This window comes from Perca flavescens, chromosome 6, assembly GCF_004354835.1.
Source record: "Perca flavescens isolate YP-PL-M2 chromosome 6, PFLA_1.0, whole genome shotgun sequence".
Classification (NCBI taxonomy): Eukaryota; Metazoa; Chordata; class Actinopteri; order Perciformes; family Percidae; genus Perca; species Perca flavescens.
This window is the reverse complement of record NC_041336.1, coordinates 1,849,828-1,876,675: the sequence shown is the minus strand read 5'-3', so window position 1 is coordinate 1,876,675 and position 26,848 is coordinate 1,849,828. Positions and strand designations below refer to the sequence as shown.

Here is a 26,848-nt window from a genome sequence, read left to right as displayed (position 1 = left end):
AATTGGCACACACTCTCTGGTCCCCCTTTTTAAAAAGGGGAACCACCACCCCAGTCTGCCACTCCTTTGGCACCGTCCCAGACTTCCACGCAATGTTGAAGAGGCGTGTCAACCAGGACAGCCCCTCCACACCCAGAGCCTTGAACATTTCTGGACGGATCTCATCAATCCCCGGGGCTTTGCCACTGTGGAGTTGTTTGACTACATCAATGACTTCCGCCTGGGAAATCGACGACAATCCCCCATCATCCTCCAGCTCTGCCTCTAACATAGAGGGCGTATTAGTCGGATTCAGGAGTTCCTCAAAGTACTCCTTCCACCGCCCTATTACCTCCTCAGTTGAGGTCAACAGTGTCCCCTCCTTACTGTACACAGCTTGTATGGTTCCCCGCTTCCCCCTCCTGAGGTGGCGAACAGTTTTCCAGAAGCACTTTGGTGCCGACCGAAAGTCCTTCTCCATGTCTTCTCCAAACTTCTCCCACACCCGCTGCTTTGCCTCTTTCACGGCAGAGGCTGCAGCCCTTCGCCGCCCCCCTTCGGTACCCTGCAACTGCCTCCGAGTCCTCAGGGATAACATATCCCGGAAAGACTCCTTCTTCAGTCGGACGGCTTCCCTGACCACGGTGTCCACCACGGTGTTCGTGGGTTACCGCCCCTTGAGGCACCTAAGACCCTAAGACCACAGCTCCTCGCCGCAGCTTCAGCAATGGAAACTTTGAACATTGTCCACTCGGGTTCAATGCCCCAGCCTCCACAGGGATGCACGAAAAGCTCCGCCGGAGGTGTGAGTTGAAAGTCTGTTGAACAGGGGCCTCCTCCAGACGTTCCCAATTTACCCGCACTACACGTTTGGGCTTACCAGGTCTGTCCAGAGTCTTCCCCCACCCTCTGACCCAACTCATCACCAGATGGTGATCGGTTGACAGCTCTGCCCCTCTCTTCACCCGAGTGTCCAAAACATACGGCCTCAGATCAGATGAAACGATTATGAAATCGATCATTGACCTTCGGCCTAGGGTGCTCTGGTACCAGGTACACTTATGAGCATCCCTATGTTCGAACATGGTGTTCGTTATAGACAATCCATGACTAGCACAGAAGTCCAACAACAAACAACCACTCTGGTTTAGATCAGGGAGGCCGTTCCTCCCAATCACGCCCTCCAGGTGTCTCCATCATTGCCCCGCGTGTGCGTTGAAGTCCCCAGCAGAACAATGGAGTCCCCCACTGGAGCCCCATGCAGGACTCAGTCAAGGTCTCAAGAAGGCAGAATACTCCGAACTCCTGTTTGGTGCATATGCACAAACAACAGTCAGAGTTTTCCCCCACAACCCGCAGGCGTGGGGAGGCGACCCTCTCGTCCACCGGGTAAACTCCAACACAGCGGCGCTCAGCCGGGGCTTGTGAGTATCCCCACACCCGCCCGGCGCCTCACACCCTGGGCAACTCCGGAGAAGAAAAGAGTCCAACCCCTATCCAGGAGTATGGTTCCAGAACCAAGACTGTGCGTAGCGGTAAGCCCCACCAGATCTAACCGGTAGCGCTCCACCTCCCGCACCAGTTCCGGCTCCTTCCCCCACAGAGAGGTGACGTTCCACGTCCCCAGAGCCAGCGTCTGCCGCCCGGGTCTGGTCCGTCGAGGCCCCTGACCTTCACTGCCACCCATGTGGCATCGCACCCGACCCCAACGGTTCCTCCCACAGGTGGTGGGCCCATGGGCTGGAGAGATGGGAGCCACGTAGCTTGTTCGGGCTGTGCCCGGCCGGGCTCCGTGGCAAACCCGGCCACCAGGCGCTCGCCGTCGAGCCCGCCGTCTGGGCCTGGCTTCAGACGGGGGCCCCGGGCTTCCTCCGGGCAGGGTCACTCCATCTCTACCTCGTTTATTCATTGGGGTTTTTGAACCATTCTTTGTCTGGCCCCTCACCTGAGACCACTTTGCCTTGGGAGACCCTACCAGGAGCACAAAGCTCCAGACAACACAGCCCTCAGGTTCACAGAGACACACAAACCTCTCCACCACGATAAGGTGATGGTTCACGGAGAGGACACATTTTGATCTGAATATCAATTTAAGTTCATAATAAATGTTTTTTTTTTTTACCTTTTTGACATTTTTTCTTTGATGGGTGAGTTACTTTTTTAGGGCTTTATGAGACCCAAATTATAAGAGAGAAGTCTAAGACATGAAATAACACATCCTCAGGTATGAGGAAATCTCAGCACACACATACACACACCGACTTACACAGACACACACACACAGACACACACACAGACACACACACACACACACACACACACACAGACACACACACACAGACACACACACACACACACACACACACACACACACACAGACTTACACACACACACACACACACACACACACACACACACACACACACACATACACACACACACACAGACAGACACACACACATACACAGACACACACAGACACACACACACACACAGACAGACACACACACACACACAGACACACACGCACACAGACACACACACACACACACAGACTTACACGCACACACACACACAGACACACACACACACAGACACACACACACACACACAGACTTACACACACACACACACACACACAGACATACACACACAGACACACGCACACACACACACACACACAGACACACACACACACACATACACAGACACACACACAGACATACACACCCACAGACACACACACGCACACAGACACACACAGACACACACACACAGACTTACACGCACACACACACACACACAATTCAATTCAATTCAATTCAATTTTATTTATAGTATCAAATCATAACACGTTAACTCGACTTCAAATGATAGTCGTAGTAGTTCATGTCATATCAGGGCGCTGCAGGGCGTTACAGGATGTAGCTTGGCCCAGCAGAGCATGGATGGACGTAGCAGGAAGCAGCAGGGTTCAGCAGGAAGCAGCAGGGTTCAGCAGGAAGCAGCAGGGTTCAGCAGGAAGCAGCAGGAAGCAGCAGGGTTCAGCAGGAAGCAGCAGGGTTCAGCAGGAAGCAGCAGGGTTCAGCAGGAAGCAGCAGGAAGCAGCAGGGTTCAGCAGGAAGCAGCAGGGTTCAGCAGGAAGCAGCAGGAAGCAGCAGGGTTCAGCAGGAAGCAGCATGACATTGCAGGGCACCGCTGAGCTGAGCTGAGAGAAATACGCTGGGGAAAAAACATAAGGACTCCGGAGAGTAAACTCCCCAGAAGCTAGGATTAGTAACAAGCATTTCTGGGACGGGATACACACAAATAGTAATAGTAATAGTAATATAAAGGAAGAGGAGAGAGCAGCTCAGTGTGTCAAAGGAAGGAAGGAAGTCCCCCGGCAGTCTAAAACTATAACAGCGTAACTAAGAGAGACAGGACTTAAGGAGAGGTAGCCTGTTTGGGCTTTGAACTCTCCCCTTCCGGAGCAGGTTGTGCTGGCTTTCCTCCCTCTACTGTTATCTGTTATTAATCTAACAATCATGAAGAGAAGCAGGTGGGCCTGGCTAGGTGGACGCTGCAACTCCTCACTCCCTAACTATAAGCTTTATCAAAGAGGAGAGTTTTAAGTTCATTCTTAAATGCTGTGACAGTTTCTGCCCCCCGAACCCAGACTAAGGTATTAGGAGCTCTTCTAAATATGATTGTGCTTGACCATTTAGAGCTGTTGGGCATACTCCCAGGCTCCCTCCAGGATCCTTGCGAGAGTAAAGATCTGGTCCGTTGTTCCACGACCAGGACGGAATCCATATTGTTCCTCTTCAACCCGAGGTTCGACTATCGGCCGAACCCTCCTTTCCAGCACCTTGTAGTAGACTTTACCAGGGAGGCTGAGAATTGTGATACCCCTGTAATTGGCACACACCCTCTGGTCCCCCTTTTTAAAAAGGGGAACCACCACCCCAGTCTGCCACTCCTTTGGCACCGTCCCAGACTTCCACGCAATGTTGAAGAGGCGTGTCAACCAGGACAGCCCCTCCACACCCAGAGCCTTGAGCATTTCTGGACGGATCTCATCAATCCCAGGGGCTTTGCCACTGGGGAGTATCGCTCATATTCTTCTTTTTTTTTTGTCTTGACGCTGCCTTAACTGTTCAAGGGTCCTGCTTTTGCCAATATCTGCTTTTGTGTTTTACTTTTGTGTCAATAATAAAGATCCTTTTCTGAAATGCAATTTATAATCTGTTGATGTAATGCACTTGAACTGAATTGTAATATAATACACTTGTAGTGTAATAGCAACATTCATGCTTAAGTATAACAAAATGGGGATAAAAGTACAGATGAAATATACTTCAAACAATTTGTTTCTACCTTACACTATAATAACATTGCACTGAAAGTACGTGTTTATGATGTTTAGGTTGTAATTGAACTTCACTTCAAACACATTATTATTGTAATAGTGGGACACTTTAAAAGCACTAAATATAGTTATGAAGTGCATCACTTGAAATATCACAGAGGCATACTAAATTAACATAGTTTATAGTAATTATAAGTATGATAGCAGTATGAACAAAATATACTTAAACACAACTATAAGTTGCGCTGCAATGCCTTTTAAGTGTATTTCAATAAGAATGGCAATACAATGCAATTGTACTGTAAGTGTGCTTAATTGCTCATGAATCTTTTCATTAGTGTATTTTAGTGCACTTGAAGTTTAAAAAAAGTTGTTCCATTTTAGTATACTATTTACACTTGAAGTGTAGTCAAATAGATGTTAAGTTGAAGTTAATACATAATTGAATACACTTAACTATACTTGGATTTGACAAAAATAGTACAAAATTTAGAAAATATACTTAGTACACTTTATTAGTGTATAAGTATATTTTTAATAGAATTCTTTTTCACCTGGGTTAAACAAGTAGCACCATTCTAGTCTATCAAAGGCCTTTTCCACATCAACTGCCATCAATGTTAAATCAATTTTATGTTTCTTTACATATTGCGTGAGTGTGATACATATTCTGGTATTAGTTCTTAAACCCCTATGTTGTATAAAACCAGCTTGGTCGTAATGAATTAAGCTTGGTACAATTTCTACCAGTCTATTATTAAAGACTTTTGTTATGATCTTCTTATCAAAGTTTATTAAGCTTATAGGCCTATAATCAGGTGATTTGCAAGTCTTACCTGGTTTTGGTATAAAAGATATAGTCGTAGGTATAAGTAAGTCGATGGAAATGCGGAAGTGATATGGTAATAACACAATATTCATGAATAGACTATATAAATGCTGAAATGTAGTAAAGAGTCAATATACAGTTAGTGCAAATTGTGGTATAGTTAGACACAGACACATGCACATGCATACAAACACGCACACACACACACACACACACACACACACACACACACACACACACACACACACACACACACACACAAAAACATACACAAACACACAGACACACATGGACAAACACACACACACAGACACACACACACACAAACACACTCAAACACACACACACATACAGTATTTGAAGGAAACTAATATAAGCTGAAAACTGGTAACTGAGTTACATTTTCTTCATGTCTGATTGGATGTTTCTGCCAGCAGTGCACTCTGGGACCTGTAGTTGAATGTGTGTGTGTGTGTGTGTGTGTGTGTGTGTGTGTGTGTGTGCAGGTGATGGAGTAGAAGCCCCTCCCCCTGACAGCTGGTGAGGAGACGGAGAGAAGAGTCTGCTGTGCTTCATCCAACCGGCAGCTGCACACCGAGGTCAGAGTTCAACACACACAGTCAACTTAATGACTAACATCCTCATCCATAATATATATATACTTATTTATACACTAGAAAAATATACCTGGGCATGTGTTTTGGTTAGCAAAATAGGAGTTTGCTTAAATTACATGAATTAATGGTGTTTATCTTAATTAAATGATTAATTCTTGTCTGTAAAACGTGATTACAAGAAAATTCTGATGAATTATGAACATACAGATCAATGCAATGAGAAGTGGATTATTCTGCCTGTGCTTTGTTATTTGGACTGATATACTGTCTGAACCTGAGTGACCCAGCAGACCTCAAATGCACTTTCAAAGTGATGCAGAAGGTTCTCATGAATCTGGATGGGCACAGCTCGTAGTCCAAAGTACAATTCCTAAAAAACAAGCTCATGGAGCAAATTGACCGACTGTAAAAACTTGAGTGTCATCCACAAATACTGAAAGATTATAAAATGATGTTTACTTAGATTGTACAAGGATGTTTACTTTGATTGTATGAGGATGTTTACTTTGATTGTATCATTTAACCTTTATTTAACCAGCTAGGCTGTTGAGAACAGATGGCGACCTGGCCAAGAAAAGCATAAACGTGCAATACAACATACAGTTTTACATTCAATACTGTCTAAGAATACAGAATACAATAGGCTACATAAAATACAGATTAAATTACAGATTAAGTAGGCATTACAAAGCCGGCGCAAAGTGAGGTATAAGTAAGTCGATGGTTATGTGAATGTGATGAGGTAATAACACAATATACATTAATAGTGTAGTAATGTAGTAAAGATTCAATATACAGAAAATAGTAGTCTAGATAGCGAATGTAGGTCAGTAGATGTGCAAAAATTGTATGACGACATAGGTGGGGAGAATAACAGTTGAGCATGCCAGGGCAGATGAAGATGTGCAGCTATGCAACTATGTAATGGGGCACGACAGAGATAATGAAATAGGGTTTGCAAAATAGTACATGAATGATGGAGAACAATTGACTGATCTAACAGGAGCTCAGACAGAAGTACTTTGAAAGCAGTTAGTGGGAAAAGGGTTTTGAGTTTCAGGGGTTTTTGAGCTCTCCTGGAGGTTTGATAGCCCAGTATCCAGTGAGGGGCCGGATGTATACAGGATGGTGTCGTCTGCATATAGGTGGATTTGAGAGTCCCCAACAGCAAGAGCCACATCATTGATGTATAGAGAGAAAAGAGTCGGCCCGAGAATTGAACCTTGTGGCACCCATAGGTCCAGACAGCAGGCCCTCACATTTAACGCGCAGGTGTTAAAGGAACATGCCGACTTATTGGGAATTTAGCTTATTCTCCATAACCCCCAGAGTTAGACTAGTCCATACAAACCCTCCTCATCTCTTATTGGGACTTTATCTTATTCACCGTAACCCCCAGAGTTAGACTAGTCCATACATACCCTTCTCAATTAGTCCAGTTAGACTGGACTAGTCTAACTCTGGGGGTTACAGTGAATAAGATAAAGTCCCAATAAGAGATGAGAAGGGTATGTATGGACTAGTCTAACTCTGGGGGTTACAGTGAATAAGATAAAGTCCCAATAAGAGATGAGAAGGGTGTGTATGGACTAGTCTAACTCTGGGGGTTACGGTGAATAAGATAAAGTCCCAATAAGAGATGAGAAGGGTATGTATGGACTAGTCTAACTCTGGGGGTTACGGTGAATAAGATAAAGTCCCAATAAGAGATGAGAAGGGTATGTATGGACTAGTCTAACTCTGGGGGTTACGGTGAATAAGATAAAGTCCCAATAAGAGATGAGAAGGGTATGTATGGACTAGTCTAACTCTGGGGGTTACGGTGAATAAGATAAAGTCCCAATAAGAGATGAGAAGGGTATGTATGGACTAGTCTAACTCTGGGGGTTACGGTGAATAAGATAAAGTCCCAATAAGAGATGAGAAGGGTATGTATGGACTAGTCTAACTCTGGGGGTTACAGTGAATAAGATAAAGTCCCAATAAGTCGGCGTGTTCCTTTAAATTACTAGTTTTAAATGTTTTGATAAAATGTTTCATATGGTTTTGGAAAAAATGGATATTAAACTTTAAACATAAAACCCCACCAATTTTACAAGTTAAAAAATATCAACAACAAAAAAGCATACACGCACACACACACACACACACACACACACACACACATTATGATATGAATGTATTTACCTTGTGATGCTTCAGATATATTTGGGGTTCAGAGTCTGAAATAATGTTGTGTTCAACTCCCTGACATGTTAATCTGGCGCCGCCCTACAGAAACCTGCATGGATCGGGAGGATGGAAGAAAAACTGGACTACGCACTCGTAATTCAGATTTTGGATGAGCCTATATATATTTTGGAAGATAGACAGGATTCTGAACGCTGCTGTCTGCACTTCCCAAAGAAGAGCCGGGAGGTGTCGTGTGTTACAACACGCAGTACGTGCACTAACCTGGGAACAAGACTGACGATCATCAACAGCTCCTAGTGCAGACCAACTAATGCTGCGCTCCTTACTGTAAGTACAATAATACCTTCAATAAAACCTTTATGAGTAAAAAGTCAATACTTACCTGTCAACAACCATAAACATGTAGGAAACAATATTTCAATTCCAGAAAACTTCTAAAACTACTTTTTACAACTTGTTTATTTACCAGTACTTGAAAAAAGGTACAGTCATTAATTACATTGCATGAGTATTTAATTTAATGTTTAATAACATTTTTTGAATTTGAACTTCCTCCACAGGATGATGACTCCATCTGTGGTCTTTGTCTTGCTGGCTGTTCTAGGACATACCAGCGCCACATTTGGTGAGATTATTCTTTTGATTGGTTGACACAAATTATTGATATTCCCCAATTTATTCACATTTTAGTATTTAATAGAAATATGCAATATGTCTATCCATCTACATTATGTCTATCTATCTATCTATCTATCTATCTATCTATCTATCTATCTATCTATCTATCCAACTGGTGATTTATACCATTTAACATGACCAATAGACGAGGTTGAGCAGAGAGTCACATTCAAAGTTTAATAAAATATACTGACTGCCTGTTCTTTAAAATTTAGTCAGATCAATACATGTAATATTTCTGTCCCTTCCCTAAACTGTCTTTAATGAAACATTTTGTAACTTTGTCTAGATCCTAATATTGCTAGAGGTGGAAACGTGATTCAGTCCTCCCTGTATGGGAATGAAGTCCCTGAAAGGGCCATAGATGGAAATCGTGCTAGCAACCTGGGACAGAGATCCTGTAGCGTCACTAAGAAAGATTTCAAACCATGGTGGAGACTGGACCTCCTGAAGACATATCAGATCAACACTGTCACCATCACCAACAGAAGAGATTGTTGCGCCGCGAGAATCAATGGTGCTGAGATCCGCATTGGAGATTCCCTCAGTGACAATGGCAACGATAACCCCAGGTAACTGCACGTTCTGTTTTATATTAGATTCAAACATTTAACATTGGATGTGTAAATTAGAGCTGAAGGTCTTTGCCTGAACATGACGTGATCTGACACATTTCGATTTGTGTGAAAATGGATGCTGAGGAGGTGAAACAGAGGCTGGCCTCTGGAGGACTTATTTTACTTCCTTGTTACAACTTCCAAGTGGCCTATAGCCGACGTTAGTTATGAATAAATTATATTAAAACATTCATAAATGACTCATTCTTGACAAAATGCAAAAAAGCTGTGTGCGTGCGCACATTTGAATAATGTTGGGCTGTAAACAGGTTCAGGCTTTTAAAAAGGTGTCAATCAAAATATAGTTATCGGGCTTGGGTCACAGTTTGATGAGAAATAGTATATACAGTAGGCTACACAGTACACTACAAAAGGGCACAGGCTGCCATTTACAAACTCATACAGACAAACTTACAGTAATCTCATGCAATCAATGTCCTGCATTTGAGGTTTCATTTGAAACAGTTCATATTAGGAATAAGTGACCATACAATGTGATCTCACTTAATATGAGATAGAAGTATGATAGAAGTAAGGGGCATTATCACAGGAAATGCATTAAGGTAAGACCCAGGTGATGATAGGCAGATGTGTGAGAGGGGAAGCAAACAGTTTTTGACTGTGTCAGAGAGGCATCGTTGCAGGCAGCATTTATAACCATCAGACTGTCTGTCATTGATTAGTTATAACCATCAGACTGTCTGTCATTGATTAGTTATAACCATCAGACTGTCTGTCATTGATTAGTTATAACCATCAGACTGTCTGTCATTGATTAGTTATAACCATCAGACTGTCTGTCATTGATTAGTTATGACCATCAGACTGTGTTAACGCACACTAACATTTTAGCCTGGGAGAGTATTTTTAGGTTCATTTGTTTATTTTTTGTTTTATTTATATATATTTTTTATATTTAATCTGAGCAATAGATCTAAAATACATTCTACACAAAATATAAAACCTCATCTCCCCATCTCATCACACTTTCACACTGACAACTTTCCCTAATTATTCATATTTAAGCTTTGTCATTTGTTGTTCTTATTAATATCTAACTTAGTATACTATGCAGCAACAGTTTCCATACCGTGTGGACCAGCTCGACTGGAGATGGTTGGTGATGGCCCAGGCACTACGTTATCTTGTCTCTGGCTTTCTCCCTCCTCATCTTGGTGATACTCTCCCTCCATATCTTCACCGCTGTGGTGTTCTCCCGCCTCCTCCTGGCCCTGGTCGCCTTGGCTTTGTATCCTAGCTCTGTTACATTTCTGTGGCCCTTTTCTCTCCATCTCGTCTTCTCTCTCTCCTTCCACCTCTTTTCTCTCTCCTTCCACCTCATCTTCTCCGTCTACCTTGCTCACTTGTTCATTTTCTATTTCTCTCGCCTTTCTCTTTGGAGACAAAAACTGAATATACTACCTTTCCTCTTCATTTCTGTAAGATTCAAAGTAACAATGATTTCCTTGACAGACGTTGAATCAATATTAGCTTTTGTAGCCTACTTCACACAGAACAAACGTCAGACCTAAGTAACATTATATGTATAGTTGGCAAAATAACGTTCTTCTACCTGATTTCTATCATCTCAAAATCAGCATTGCAACTATGCTAGCACTGTGATTTAGTTATAATTTCATTTCTTGATAGATGTTAATCCGTTTTGACCTCTTTCCTCCTGTGTCTCCATTCCTCGCGACTCCTGGCTCCCTCGCTTCGCGCCACTCAGTTTTCCAAACAAAACAGTCTCTCACTGCTCTAGCGTCATCTCGTGCTGCATTCACTGCAGTCGGACACTGGAGATTCACGCTCGTAAATTGGCCATAACTTTTACCGTTATTCGTTGCTGCCAACTGGGGTGGCAGCAGGGGTGGCAAGGCTTTCTTTTAGGGTGGCATTTGCCACCCTATGCCACCCCGGTAGATCCGACCCTGTCTGGACATCTACATACTTCCCTAATGGAAAACCATAGTTGTCAGAGCAATAGCATGATCAGAATTTAAGTACAACTAGTGGTAAGATTTATTCACAGTCTGTGTGGTAACCAAATTTTACACATAGTTCTATTTTTTTGTTCTTTTTTTTCAGATGTGCTGTTATCTCATCTATCAAAGCTGGGACCTCCCAAACCTTTGTGTGTAATGGAATGGAAGGTCGATATGTCAACATTGTGATTCCTGGAAGACGAGAATTCCTGACACTGTGTGAGGTGGAAGTCACTGGTCAGGTTTTAGGTAACACTGCTCCAACTGGTGATTAACATGACCTATAGATGACGTTGAGCAGACAGTCACATTCAAAGTTCAATCAAATATACTGACTGCCTGTTCTTTGGTGGAAAGTTTGGTCAACATGTCTTTGTCTTCCATAAACTTTAATGAAACCTTTTGTAACCTTGTCTAGATCCTAATATTGCTAGAGGTGGAAACGTGATTCAGTCCTCCCTGTATGAGGATGGCATCCCTGAAAGGGCCATTGATGGAAATTGTGCTAGCAACTGGGTACAGAGATCCTGTACCCACACTAACAATGATTTCAAACCATGGTGGAGACTGGACCTCCTGAAGACATATCAGATCAACACTGTCACCATCACCAACAGAGGAGATTGTTGTCCTGAGAGAATCAATGGTGCTGAGATCCACATTGGAAATTCCCTCAATGACAATGGCAACGGTAACCCCAGGTAACTGCACTTTGTGTCTTAATAGTGGTCCAAGCCCGAGGGGGCTGGGAACCTGCGTATGCATGCAACATGGTTCCCAGGACCAGCGGAGCCAGAATTATTGTTATTTTTCCAACATTAAAGTGGTTCTGCAGCCTAAACCGTACAAGTTACACAATTGAAACTTTCAGGGATGGTACGGAGTGTGACGCGTATCTTGAAAAGGAAAAATGACACATATCCACCAGCAGGGGGCGCTGTAAAATGAGAATGGGTTTTGCATCATAACTCCCAAAATGTACCTTCAAAAACTTCATATCCACACATTCCTTTTTCAATAATTCAAAATTCAATTGAATCACGTGATATAGACCACGGCCATTTCCGCCTAGATTTTTCCCCACGAAAAATCACAATATATCGTAAACCTACTTTTTTGAACTCCTCCTAGACCGTACGTCCGAACTACAAACACTTGGTAGGTATGATGTCCAGACCAACCTGACAATAAGTTATCAAAAGAATTTTAATTAAAGAACTTTTGCATATCTCAGCCAAATTAAATCTCATCCAATCCAATCCAACTTTATTTGTAAAGCACATTTAAAATAACCAGGTTGACCAAAGTGCTGGACATTGACATGATTATAAACATGCAAGTAACAAAACAAGCATTTAAAACAAGTAACAGACTAGAAAATAAAATACAGAATACAACTCTCAAGCAGGTTGGAAAGCCAATGAATAAAAGTGAGTTTTAAGTCGTGATTTAAAAATGTGAAGGCTGGGGGCCAATCTGACATGCAGAGGCAATTCATTCCAAAGCCTCTGGGCCACTACTGAGAATGCTCGATTTCCCTATTTTTGAACCACGTTCTAGGGACAACAAGGAGTAGCTGGTCAGCAGACCTTAACAACCTCAGAAGAGTGTGCGGCTTCAGTAGTTCAGTGATATATGCTGGGGCTTGACCATAAAGAGCTTTAAAAACAAACAACACAATCGTAAAATGTATTCTAAAGCAAAACGGTAACCAATGAAGGGAGGCAAGAGCAGGTGTAATGTGATCTTGTTTACGAGTTCGGGTAAGGATCCGAGCAGCAGCATTTTGAACCATTTGTAATCTTGAGAGGGAGGCCTGGCTAACACCTACATATAAAGCATTACAGTAATCCAGGCGAGTTGTAATAAAAGCATATATAACCCTCTCAAAATCAGTGAAAGATAAAAATGGCTTCAATTTGGTAAGCAGCCTGAGTTGAAAGAAACTAGCTTTTACAGCAGAATTTATCTGCTTCTCTAGTTTAAACACACTGTCCATTTTAACATCACTGTTAGTTACCATGGACTTAACATAGGGTGTCAGAGGACCCAAGTCCAGTTGGGAGGCACTAAGAGCACTACTGGGTCTACATATCATGACTTCGGTTTTACTTTCATTAAAATGTAAAAAGTTTAAGGCCATCCAGGCTTTTATGTCAGAAAAACAATCGAGCAGTCTTTTTAGGGAATTATCACCCTTACTTTTTATAGGCAAGTAGATCTGTGAGTCATCTGCATATAAATGCTTCTTTAAGATTGAACAAAGGGGAAGCAAAAACAGGGAGAAGAGAATCTGCGCCAAAATGGAACCCTGAGGAACTCCACGTCAGTGGTGCTGCGGGTGAAGTAGAGCCACCCAAGCTAACTTTGAACACTCTCTCTGATTAAAAATGATCTAAACCATTCGAGTGCCGTGCCTTTAATCCCCACACTGTGCTCGAGACGAGAGATAAAAACACTGTGGTCAACAGTGTCAAATGCTGCTGTGAGGTCTAAAAGCATAAGTATTGCATGAACGGCTCATCCAACTTTTACAAAATTTAGAGGGTACCATCTAGGGCCACTCCTGAGGCCAGTCCTACAGTGCTATACTGATTTGTCCAAAGTGGGCGTGGCCTATGGGACCCTCACATGGACCTCACATACCAAAGATATTATGTGGACCACTAGGTGGTGCTATATTCAAGGTAGATGCATTTTGGCCTATAACTCCAACATTACACATCCCACATTTTAAAACCTTACATCCACGTGTTCCTTCAATCAAGCTGAATCACATGACATAGGCCACGCCCATCTACGTGAAGAATTACTTTTGTTAAATTGCAAAATATACAAAAACTACTTTTTCAAAGTCCTCCTAGGTCGTGGGTCTGATCTGTACGAAACTTGGCACAAAGCATCTCCAGACAGACCTGACCAAAAGTTATTAAAAAAAACTTTTGCTATGTTAAAATATGCGTAAACTACGAATGAAGACAATTGTGTAGCTCTCTATCAAACATGGAATGTTAGCATATCTCAAAGTAAATGCTACCAACACAAATATTAAGATTCATGTTCGACATTCCACTCTGAGGCTCTGTACCAAATTAGGTGAAGATCGGCCCTTAGGGGGCGCTAGGATCAGGGTAAACCCGTTTAGGTCTATAATTCAATAAATGTGAATGGGACATTTGCAATTGCAATTTACTACAGACCTTGCAGACCGTATGTTGCGACATGTTTCCTGGCGTTTGCCTCACACTTTGGGTTTTGCTTCTGTGGGATTCGGTGGTCATCGGGGCGACTTACACTGGGGAGGCTTGGACCCCGTCATAACTGCTTGCAATTCTAGCATTAGATTTGAACATTTAACATTGGTTGTGTAAATTACAGGAGATTAGTGCACTGGATATATACATACTTCCCTAATAGAAAGCCATATTTTCACAGCAATCGCATGATCAGAATTTAAATACAACGGATGGTAAGATTTATTCATAGTCTGTGTGGTAACCAAGTTTTACTCATAGTTCTGTTTCATTTTATTTTTCTTCAGATGTGCTGTTATTTCGTCTATGGCAGCTGGGTCCTCCCAAACCTTTGTGTGTAATGGAATGGAAGGTCGATATGTCAACATTGTGATTCCTGGAAGACGAGAATACCTGACGCTGTGTGAGGTATTGTTTCTAGCTACTGTACTTAAATATACTTGCAAAATAAATAATCTGTATGTGTGTGTGTTTGTGTTTTTCCTCATTGTCTGTTTGTCCAGACTTGCTTGGCTGTCTTTTCAGATGAGTATCATTTTTGGGTCATGCAAGCACAGCTTACAGAGAGAAACAACAGCATATAGCTAAGAGGCCTATACTGTACATTTTACAGTTTAAATGTTTTTCCTACATCTTGAGAGAAAGCAGAAACATAGCTGTCTTAGATGTAAGTCATGCATCAAATCCGTTTAATTTTGATGGACAGTCAATCTGTAGTTACATTTTCTACTGGTATGATTTTATACTTATTTTAAATTTGTTGGGGCAAATGTGTGTCTAAAATGATGGAGAACTCATCAAGAATATTTCCTTTTGATGTAATGGTGTAGCAATAAAAACATAAAGTTTGGTTTGAATATTTTACTCATAATTACCTTCATATGCCAACTTTAATAAAGAGCTTGAAGAGTTGATAAGCAATGACATACTTCTTGAACTTAAAAGTAATTTAGGTGAAATGTGAGGGCAAAATCAGGGTTGATGATGAATATGTGAATAATAACTATTGATAACTAGGCTGGTAGCAAACCAGCAACTAAGTTTGGGAGACATATTATAAACACACATGACCTAAGGTATCAAAACTGGGGGTACACAACGGTAATTACTTTCCACCTGCGTTCCCAGAATGTTGTGTTCTCCTCAACATAGTAATTACTTAGCTCTAGTGTGTCTACGACGGACGTAAAACTCAGCCCTTAATGCCTGGACCAAAAGCAGCAGTGGGAGAACAGAGCAAAACCCCAAACCAAAGTTAAATCAGTCAAAGTTGAATTATTTCAGATTTCTCACTGATTAAGACAACATGGTCCGACTCTCTTGAGATGATGATGGTAACCATCTGGGCCCACCAACAGCCAGTCCTATTATCTTTGCTGTGTGTCATCCCCCCTCTCTCTCCCCCTTTCATGTCTATCCACTGTCTCTATAATAAAGGGAAAAGCCCCAAAAACATAATCTTTAAAAAAAAAAAAAGTCATAATATAATATGTCGAGAAAAGTCATAGTATAGCATGTCGAAAAAAGTCGTAGTATAGCATGTAGAAAAAAAGTCATAAAATGTCATAGTATAGTATGTCAATAAAAGTCCTAAACCTAAACTCCTAAAAAGTTGAAAATTTAAATTTAAATTTACATTTTATTTTAAAAATAAAATAAAATAATGAAGGGGGTTCTAAAGACATGCTCTAGAGGGCATTACAAATCTGGCTCCATTGACTATCAAATTGTTTCTTTTTATTTTTGTCCTCTGACATTGATCTTTCAATACACAGATAATACTTCATTAGGGCCTTCCAATTCTCTATTGAAGGTGTTTCCTTATTTTTCCAGTTTTGCAAAATTAGTTTTTTTAAAGATAAGAGAGGAAAAAAGTGTCTGCCAGCTAGTTGGGTATCTTGTTCCCTCTATATCTTGAAAAATACACATTTTTGGAGAGAATATGATTTTTCTGTTAGTATTCTTAGATAACCAAATGTGGCGCGTTACTGTAATTGAAGCTGTGTTTTTCATCAGACCAACTAGGTCTCTGAGTCTGAGCCGAGACTCACATAAATGCTGACAATTGGCTGAGGTTGAGTAAAATGTCATGGTAAGCCAATCAGAGGTAGAGTTGGGCAGGTGTTCGAAAGCACGCATAGTCGGACACACAACGAACAACACAAGCGAGTCAGTCAAAGAGAGAGAGACAGGTATGGTGTTATGAAATCAAGGAGAGGGTTAACTTTTCCTACTACAGATTTCCCACCATAGTCAGAAAACACAGGGGAGACACATTGTTTCTCTCACTGCGACTCTAGAATCGGTACTCCCTCCAAAGCTAATCGCCATCACTCTCTCACTTCTCCCTCTCTCTATCACCTATTCCCCCCCACACACACACACCAGCGCACAAGTATGAACATCAGGCCACATACGTTATTTGCACTACAGAGAGTGTATGTATTTGTTATTTATTTTTGGTATAGTGTTTAATAAGCACAATTTAATTTTGCCCAGTTGTGGCCCGTTGAGGTGCTGTGTTATTTGTATGGATCCACTATATAAACCTTATATCTACATACGTGTCATTTGATTGATTGGAGGCTAGTCTCACTTTGTCACACAGCAACATTAAATTAGTTAGTAATTAGTAGTAATTACTATACGCAAAAACACACACACACACACACACACACACACACACACACACATACATGCCCGCGATCCTGACTTCTTTTACAATCCATCATCAACCGTTGTCGATGCGGCTGGCTGGAATTTCTCCCAGGAAATCAGGGTTCATGTCCCGTGTGAAATCAAAAGTCAACTTAATGACTAACATCCTCATCCATAATATATACTTATCTATACACTCAAAAAATATACTTGGCCATGTGTTTTAGTTAGCAAATTAGGAGTTTGCTTAAATTACATGAATTAATGGTGTTTATCTTCTTAATTGAATCATTCTTGTCTGTAAAACATGATTAAAAGAAAATTCTGATGAATTATGAACATACAGAACAATGCAATGAGAAGTGGATTAATCTGCCTGTGCTTTGTTATTTGGATTAATATACTGTCTGAACCTGAGTTACCCAGCAGACCTCAAATGCCCTTTCAAAGTGATGCAGAAGATTCTCATGAATCTGGATGGGCAGAGCTCGTAGTCCAAAATACAATTCCAAAAAACAAACTCATGGAGCAAATTGACCGACTGTAAAAACTTGAGTGTCATCCACAAATACTGAAAGATTATAAAATGATGTTTACTTAGATTGTACAAGGATGTTTACTTTGATTGTATGAGGATGTTTACTTTGATTGTATCATTTAACCTTTATTTAACCAGCTAGGCTGTTGAGAACAGATGGCGACCTGGCCAAGAAAAGCATAAACGTGCAATACAACATACAGTTTTACATTCAATACTGTCTAAGAATACAGAATACAATAGGCTACATAAAATACAGATTAAATTACAGATTAAGTAGGCATTATTTCTTTATTTAACCTTTGTTTAACCAGCTAGGCTGTTGAGAACAGATGAAGTGAGGTATAAGTCGATGGATATGCGATAAGTGATATGGTATTATCACAATATACATGAATAGACAGTCTATATAAATGCTTAAATGTAGTAACGTGTCAATATACAGTTAGTGCAAATTGTGTTCTAGATAGTGATGTAGGTCAGTAGATGTGCAAAAGTTGTATGACAACAAAGGTGGGGAGAACAGTTGAGCATGCCAGGGCAGATGGAATAGTGCAAAAGAGCGTAGACATCCAAGTATTTGACCGTGTAGAATAAACTCAAATTGATTTAACTAAATTAACTAAGAACAAACATATGAATTCAACAAGATGCAAATGAGTTGAATGCAAATACTAATATTGTGTTTAACCAACACATCTATGCTGTGTTCAAATTACATGATGAAGGTGGTTTGTTTAGATGGAATATAGGTGGCATGATTAAATCAAGTTCATCATGAATTATTTTTTTGAGGGAATTGATTACATATATGTAACACATTTACTTTACTTCTAAACCATAACAATATATCATAATATACTATATTGTGTTAATATGTTAATGGTTTCTGCATAATATGCTATATTATAATTTTATCACATCCCTGTATTAAAACACAAAAACAATACTTCTGACTCCTTAACCTTTGTGTTGTCTTCCCGTTGACTCCAGCAACTTTTAGTTTTTCTGGGTCAAAATTTCAATTTAAAAATTTTCTTTTAAAGTTTTGGTCATATTTTTTTTGACACTTTTGTCACTTTTTACAATGTTTTTGTCAATTTGCTTCTATGCTTTGACATTTTTCTTGTTTTTTTCCAACGTTTTTGAAGCTTGTTCTGACATGTTTAGCTTATGTATCTCTTTGCTCTTTTGCACATGTCCACCTGCCCTGGCATGCTCAACTGTTATTCTTCCCACCAATTGTCATACAATTTTCTCTACTGACCTACATCACTATCGAGACCACAATTTGCACTAAGTGTATATTGACTCTTTACTACATTTCAGCATTTATATAGACTGTCTATTCATTTATATTGTGTTATTACTATATCAATTTTGCATATCCATTGTCTTACTTATAACTCATTTTGCGCCGGCTTTGTAATGCCAACTTAATCTGTACTTTATGTAGCCTACTGTATTCTGTATTCCTGTATTGTATTGAATGTGTAACTGTATGTTGTCTTGTACGCTGATGCTTTTCTTGGCCAGGTCGCCGTTGCAAATGAGAATCTGTTCTCACCGGCCTACCTGGTTAAATAAAGGTTTAATAAAAAAATTTATTCAATTTTTTCAACAATCTTTTATCAATTATTTTATTTAAATTCTATAAAACAGGAGGGTTAAACACATCATATGTTAACATGCTGACTGTGCTGTTATTAATAACTACTCTCACCTTACCGTCTCTATTTGCTCTTTAATACTTTTGTATTTTTTGTTTTATTTTCTTATTTTAATTTTATTTAACTATTATGTAGGTTTTTCCTCTCTAATTATCTCTACTTGTTGCTGTTTTTGTGCTGCTGCAACACCTGCATTAACAGATTAATTTGCTCAGGGTGAAGAGATACACATACCTGAATATTCAGAGAGGTTGTATTTCTTTTCTTTGTTTGTACAATGGGTACAAACAAAGACACTTTTAATCTTTCCCCTTCTCAAAACACACACAGAGACACACACATAGACACACACACGTGTACACACACACACACACACACACACACACACACACACACATTATCATAGTAATGTATTTATCTTGTGATGATTCAGATATACGTATTTGGGGTTCAGAGTCTGAAATAATGTTGTGTTCAACTCCCTGACATGTTAATCTGGCCCCGCCCATCAGAAACCTGCATGGATCGGGAGGATGGAATAACACTAGACTACGCCCACGTAATCCAGATTTTGGATCAGCCTATATATATTTTGAAAGATAGACAGGATTCTGAATGCTGCTGTACGCACTACACAAGAAGAGCCGGGAGGTGTCGTGTGTTACAACACGCAGCACATGCACTCAACTGGGAACGAGTAAGTACAATAATACCTTCAATAAAACCTTTATGAATAAAAAAGCCAATACTTACATGTCAACAGCCATAAACATGTAGGAAACGATATTTCAATTGCAACAAACTTCTAAAACTACTTTACAACTTGTTTATTTACCAGTACTTAAAAACGGTAAGTCATTAAATACATTCTACTTTACAATTATGCATAAGTATTTAATTTAATGTTTAATAAAAAATTTTGAATTTGAACTTCCTCCACAGGATGATGACTCCATCTGTGGTCTTTGTCTTGCTGGCTGTTCTAGGACAGACCAGTGCCAAATTTGGTGAGATTATTCTTTTGATTGGTTTACACAAATTATTGCTATTCCTCAATTTATTCATATTTTAATATTTAATAGACATATGCAATATGTCTATCCATCTACAATATATCTATATCTATCTATCTATATATCTATATATCCATCTATCCATCTTTCTATATCTCTATTTATCTATCCAGCTTAATTATCAAATTTCATTAGTAATCACTGCTCCAACTAGTGATTTATACCCTTTAACGTGATCAATAGATGACATTGAGCAGACAGTCATATTCAAAGTTCAATCAAATGTACTGACTGCCTGTTATTTGGTGGAACATTTGGTCAGATCAACACATGTAATATGTCTTTGCCTTCCATAAACTGTCTGTTTAATGAAACATTTTGTAATCTTGTCTAGATACTAATATTGCTAGAGGAGGAAAGGTGATTCAGTCCTCCCTGTATGGGAATGCCATCCCTGAAAGGGCCATTGATGGAAATCATGCTAGCAACCTGGGACAGGGATCCTGTAGCGTCACACGAACAGATTTTAAACCATGGTGGAGACTGGACCTCCTGAAGACATATCAGATCAACACTGTCACCATCACCAACAGAAGAGATTGTTGCGCCGCGAGAATCAATGGTGCTGAGATCCGCATTGGAAATTCCCTCAATGACAATGGCAACGATAACCCCAGGTAACTGTCCTTTCTGTCTTATACAGTATTAGATTCAAACATTTAACTCTGTAAACAGGTTCAGGCTTTTAAAAAGCTGTCAATCAGAATGTACTTGTCGGGCTCAGGCCTTGTCGGGCCTAACTTTTAAGGCCCGATTACAGCTCTAGTGTAAATTACAGGAGATTAGTGCCCTGGATATCTACATAATTCCCTAATAGAAAGCCATAGTTTTCACAGCAATAGCATGATCAGAATTTAAGGACAACTAGTGGTAAGATGTATTCATAGTCTGTATGGTAACCCAGTTTTACTCATAGTTCTAGTTTTTTGTTTTTTTCTTCAGATGTGCTGTTATCTCATCTATCAAAGCTGGGACCTCCCAAACCTTTGTGTGTAATGGAATGGAAGGTCGTTATGTCAACATTGTGATTCCTGGAAGACGAGAATACCTGACGCTGTGCGAGGTGGAAGTCACTGGTCAGGCTTTAGGTAACACTGCTCCATCTGATGATGTATATCATTTAACATGACCAATAGATGACGTTGAACAGACAGTCACATTCAAAGTTCAATCAAATATAATGACTGCCTGTTCTTCGGCTGAAAAGATCAACACATGTAATATGTCTGTAATAAACTGTCTTTAATTAAACATTTTGTAACCTTATCTAGATCCTAATATTGCTAGACGTGGAAACGCCATTCAGTCCTCCCTATATGAGAATGAAGTCCCTGAAAGGGCCATTGATGGGAATCGTGCTAGCAACTTGAGAGAGGGATCCTGTACCCACACTAAGAAAGATTTAAAACCATGGTGGAGACTGGACCTACTGAAGACATATCAGATCAACAATGTCACCATCACCAACAGAGGAGATTGTTGCGCCTGGAGAATCAATGGTGCTGAGATCCGCATTGGAGATTCCCTCAATGACAATGGCAACGATAACCCCAGGTAACTGTCCTTTTAGATTCAAACATTTAACATTTGATGTGTAAATTAGAGCTGAAGATATTTGCCCGAACCCGACGGATCCGACGTGTTTCAATTAGCGTGAAAAACGGAGGCTGGCCTCTGGAGGACTTATTTTATTTCTTTGTTCCGACTTCCAAGTGACCTGTAGCCGTTAGTTATGAAAAAATGATGTTAAAATTTTTATAAATGATTCATTCTTGACAAAAGGCAAAAGAGCTGTGTGCGTGCACACATTTGAATAATCACGGGCTGTGAATGGGTTCAGACTTTTAAAAAGCTGTAAATAAAAATATGTACTTGTCGGGCTTGGGCCGAATTCTGTCAGGCCTAACTTTTAAGGCCCGATTACAGCTCTAGTGTAAATTACAGGAGATTAGTGCACTGGGTATCTACATACTTCCTTAACAGAAAGCCATAGTTTTCACAGCAATAGCATGATCCGAATTACCATCACCTCCGTGAACCATCACCTTATCGTGGTGGAGAGGTTTGTGTGTCTCTGTGAACCTGAGGGCTGTGTTGTCTGGAGCTTTGTGCTCCTGGTAGGGTCTCCCAAGGCAAAGTGGTCTCAGGTGAGGGGCCAGACAAAGAATGGTTCAAAAACCCTATGGAAAAACAAGGTAGAGATGGAGTGACCCTGCCCGGAGGAAGCCCGGGGCCCCCTTCTGGAGCCAGGCCCAGACGGCGGGCTCGTCGGTGAGCGCCTGGTGGCCGGGTTTGCCACGGAGCCCGGCCGGGCACAGCCCGAACAAGCTACGTGGCTCCCATCTCTTCGGCCCATGGGCCCACCACCTGTGGGAGGAACCACTGGGGTCGGGTGCGCTGCCACATGGGTGGCAGTGAAGGTCAGGGGCCTCGACGGACCAGACCCGGGCGGCAGGCGCTGGCTCTGGGGGCGTGGGCGTCACCTCTCTGTGGGGAAGGAGCCGGAACTGGTGCGGGAGGTGGAGCGCTACCGGTTAGATCTGGTGGGGCTTACCGCTACGCACAGTCTTGGTTCTGGAACCATACTCCTGGATAGGGGTTGGACTCTTTTCTTCTCCGGAGTTGCCCAGGGTGTGAGGCGCCGGGCGGGTGTGGGGATACTAACAAGCCCCCTCCTGAGCGCCGCTACGTTGGAGTTTACCCCGGTGGAGTTTACCCCGGTGGAGTTTACCCCGGTGGACAAGAGGGTCGCCTCCCTACGCCTGCGGGTTGTGGGGGGGGAAAACTCTGACTGTTGTTTGTGCATATGCACCAAACAGGAGTTCGGAGTATTCGGCCTTCTTGGAGACCTTGAGTGGAGTCCTGCATGGGGCACCAGTGGGGGACTCCATTGTTCTGCTGGGGGACTTCAACGCACACGTGGGCAATGATGGAGACACCCGGAGAGGCGTGATTGGGAGGAACGGCCTCCCTGATCTAAATCAGAGTGGTTGTTTGTTGTTGGACTTCTGTGCTAGTCATGGATTGTCTATAACAAACACCATGTTCGAACATAGGGATGCTCATAAGTGTACCTGGTACCAGAGCACCCTAGGCCGAAGGTCAATGATCGATTTCATAATCGTTTCATCTGATCTGAGGCCGTATGTTTTGGACACTCGGGTGAAGAGAGGGGCAGAGCTGTCAACTGATCACCATCTGGTGGTGAGTTGGGTCAGGGGGTGGGGGAAGACTCTGGACAGACCTGGTAAGCCCAAACGTGTAGTGCGGGTAAATTGGGAACGTCCGGAGGAGGCCCCTGTCCGACAGACTTTCAACTCACACCTCCGGCGGAGCTTTTCGTGCATCCCTGTGGAGGCTGGGGGCATTGAACCCGAGTGGACAATGTTCAAAGTTTCCATTGCTGAAGCTGCGGCGAGGAGCTGTGGTCTTAGGGTCTTAGGTGCCTCAAGAGGCGGTAACCCACGAACACCGTGGTGGACACCGGTGGTCAGGGAAGCCGTCCGACTGAAGAAGGAGTCTTTCCGGGATATGTTATCCCTGAGGACTCCGGAGGCAGTTGCAGGGTACCGAAGGTCCCAAAGGGCTGCAGCCTTTGCCGTGAAAGAGGCAAAGCAGCGGGTGTGGGAGAAGTTTGGAGAAGACATGGAGAAGGACTTTCGGTCGGCACCAAAGTGCTTCTGGAAAACTGTTCGCCACCTCAAGAGGGGGAAGCGGGGAACCATCCAAGCTGTGTACAGTAAGGACACTGTTGACCTCAACTGAGGAGGTAATAGGGCGGTGGAAGGAGCACTTTGAGGAACTCCTGAATCCGACTAATACGCCCTCTATGTTAGAGGCAGAGCTGGAGGATAATGGGGGATTGTTGTCGATTTCCCAGGCGGAAGTCACTGATGTAGTCAAACAACTCCACAGTGGCAAAGCCCCTGGGATTGATGAGATCCGTCCAGAAATGCTCAAGGCTCTGGGTGTGGAGGGGCTGTCCTGGTTGACACGCCTCTTCAACATTGCTTGGAAGTCTGGGACGGTGCCAAAGGAGTGGCAGACTGGGGTGGTGGTTCCCCTTTTTAAAAAGGGGGACCAGAGGGTGTGTGCCAATTACAGGGGTATCACACTTCTCAGCCTCCCTGGTAAAGTCTACTACAAGGTGCTGGAAAGGAGGGTTCGGCCGATAGTCGAACCTCGGGTTGAGGAGGAACAATGCGGATTCCGTCCTGGTCGTGGAACAACGGACCAGCTCTTCACTCTCGCAAGGATCCTGGAGGGAGCCTGGGAGTATGCCCAACCGGTCTACATGTGTTTTGTGGATTTGGAGAAGGCGTATGACCGGGTCCCCCGGGAGATACTGTGGGAGGTGCTGCGGGAGTATGGGGTGAGGGGGTCTTTACTCAGGGCCATCCAATCTCTGTACGACCAAAGTGAGAGCTGTGTCCGGGTCCTCGGCAGTAAGTCGGACTCGTTTCAGGTGAGGGTTGGCCTCCACCAGGGCTGCGCTTTGTCACCAATCCTGTTTGTAACATTTATGGACAGGATATCGAGGCGTAGTCGGGGTGGGAGGGGTTGCAGTTCGGTGGGCTGGGGATCTCATCGCTGCTCTTTGCAGATGATGTGGTCCTGATGGCATCATCGGCCTGTGACCTTCAGCACTCACTGGATCGGTTCGCAACCGAGTGTGAAGCGGTTGGGATGAGGATCAGCACCTCTAAATCGGAGGCCATGGTTCTCAGCAGGAAACCGATGGAATGCCTTCTCCAGGTAGGGAATGAGTCCTTACCCCAAGTGAAGGAGTTCAAGTACCTTGGGGTTTTGTTCGCGAGTGAGGGGACAATGGAGCGGGAGATTGGTCGGAGAATCGGGCGCAGCGGGTGCGGTATTACATTCAATCTATCGCACCGTTAGGACGAAAAGAGAGCTGAGCCAGAAGGCAAAGCTCTCGATCTACCGGTCAGTTTTCGTTCCTACCCTCACCTATGGTCACTTAGGCTGGGTCATGACCGAAAGAACGAGATCCAGGGTACAAGTAGCCGAAATGGGTTTCCTCAGGAGGGTGGCTGGCGTCTCCCTTAGAGATAGGGTGAGAAGCTCAGTCATCCGTGAGGAGCTCGGCGTGAGTCGCTGCTCCTTCGGCGTCGAAAGGAGCCAGTTGAGGTGGTTCGGGCATCTGGTAAGGATGCCCCTGGGCGCCTCCCTAGGGAGGTGTTCCAGGCACGTCCAACTGGGAGGAGGCCTCGGGGAAGACCCAGGACTAGGTGGAGGGATTATATCTCCAACCTGGCCTGGGAACGCCTCGGGATCCCCCAGTCGGAGCTGGTTAATGTTGCTCGGGAAAGGGAAGTTTGGGGTCCCCTGCTGGAGCTGCTCCCCCCGCAACCCGACACCGGATAAGCGGACGAAGATGGATGGAATTAAAGTAAAACTAGTGGTAAGATTTAGTCATAGTCTGTGTGGTAACCAAGTTTTACACATAATTCTTTTTTTTTTCAGATGTGCTGTCATCTCGTCTGTCACAGCTGGGTCCTCCCAAACCTTTGTGTGTAATGGAATGGAAGGTCGATATGTCAACATTGTGATTCCTGGAAGACGAGAATTCCTGACACTGTGCGAGGTGGAAGTCACTGGTCAGGCTTTAGGTAACACTGCTCCAACTGGTGATTTATACCATTTAACGTGACTACTAGATGATGTTGAGCAGTCACATTCACAGTTTGATCAAATATACTGACTGCCTGTTCTTTGGTGGAAAATTTGGTCAGATCAACACATGTAATATGTCTGTGCATGCCATAAACTGTCTTTAATGAAACATTTTGTAACTTTGTCTAGATCCTAATATTGCTAGAGGTGGACACGTGATTCAGTCCTCCCTGTATGAGAAAGAGGTCCCTGAAAGGGCCATTGATGGAAATCGTGCTAGCAACCTGGGACAGAGATCCTGTAGCGTCACTATGAAAGACTTAAAACCATGGTGGAGACTGGACCTCCTGAAGACATATCAGATCAACAATGTCACCATCACCAACAGAGGAGATTGTTGCGCCGCGAGAATCAATGGTGCTGAGATCCGCATTGGAAATTCCCTCAATGACAATGGCAACAATAACCCCAGGTAACTGCACTTTCTGTCTTATACAGTATTAGATTCAAACATTTAACTTTGGATTTGTAAATTAGAGCTGAAGATCTTTGCCCGAAACCCAACAGGACCCGACAGGTACGGTCTTAATTTCTATTATTTTACACGGGCTTGGGCCGGGCTCCGGCTTGCGATCCAGGTTGCGCAGTAATTGAGCAGTCAGGTGATGCGTTTCGATAAGCATGAAAATGGATGCTGAGGAGGTGAAAAGGAGGCTGGCCTCTGGAGGACTTATTTTATTTCTTCGTTCCAACTTCCAAGTGGCCTATAGCA

The 26,848-nt window shown here is 42.6% G+C and overlaps 1 protein-coding gene across 1 annotated transcript in view; it reads left to right on the top strand.

Annotated features, from left to right (window-relative positions):
* The first annotated feature begins 8,533 nt into the window (after positions 1-8,533).
* LOC114556741 (uncharacterized) overlaps positions 8,534-26,848 on the top strand; it is a 47,161-nt gene continuing 28,846 nt past the window's right edge. The window contains 12 exon segments of the mRNA XM_028579774.1: positions 8,534-8,594; positions 8,937-9,219; positions 11,353-11,498; positions 11,668-11,950; positions 14,791-14,911; positions 15,007-15,032; positions 20,312-20,376; positions 20,777-21,059; positions 21,385-21,530; positions 21,714-21,996; positions 25,927-26,072; positions 26,266-26,548. Coding sequence (XP_028435575.1) covers positions 8,534-8,594; positions 8,937-9,219; positions 11,353-11,498; positions 11,668-11,950; positions 14,791-14,911; positions 15,007-15,032; positions 20,312-20,376; positions 20,777-21,059; positions 21,385-21,530; positions 21,714-21,996; positions 25,927-26,072; positions 26,266-26,548 — 2,126 coding nt within the window.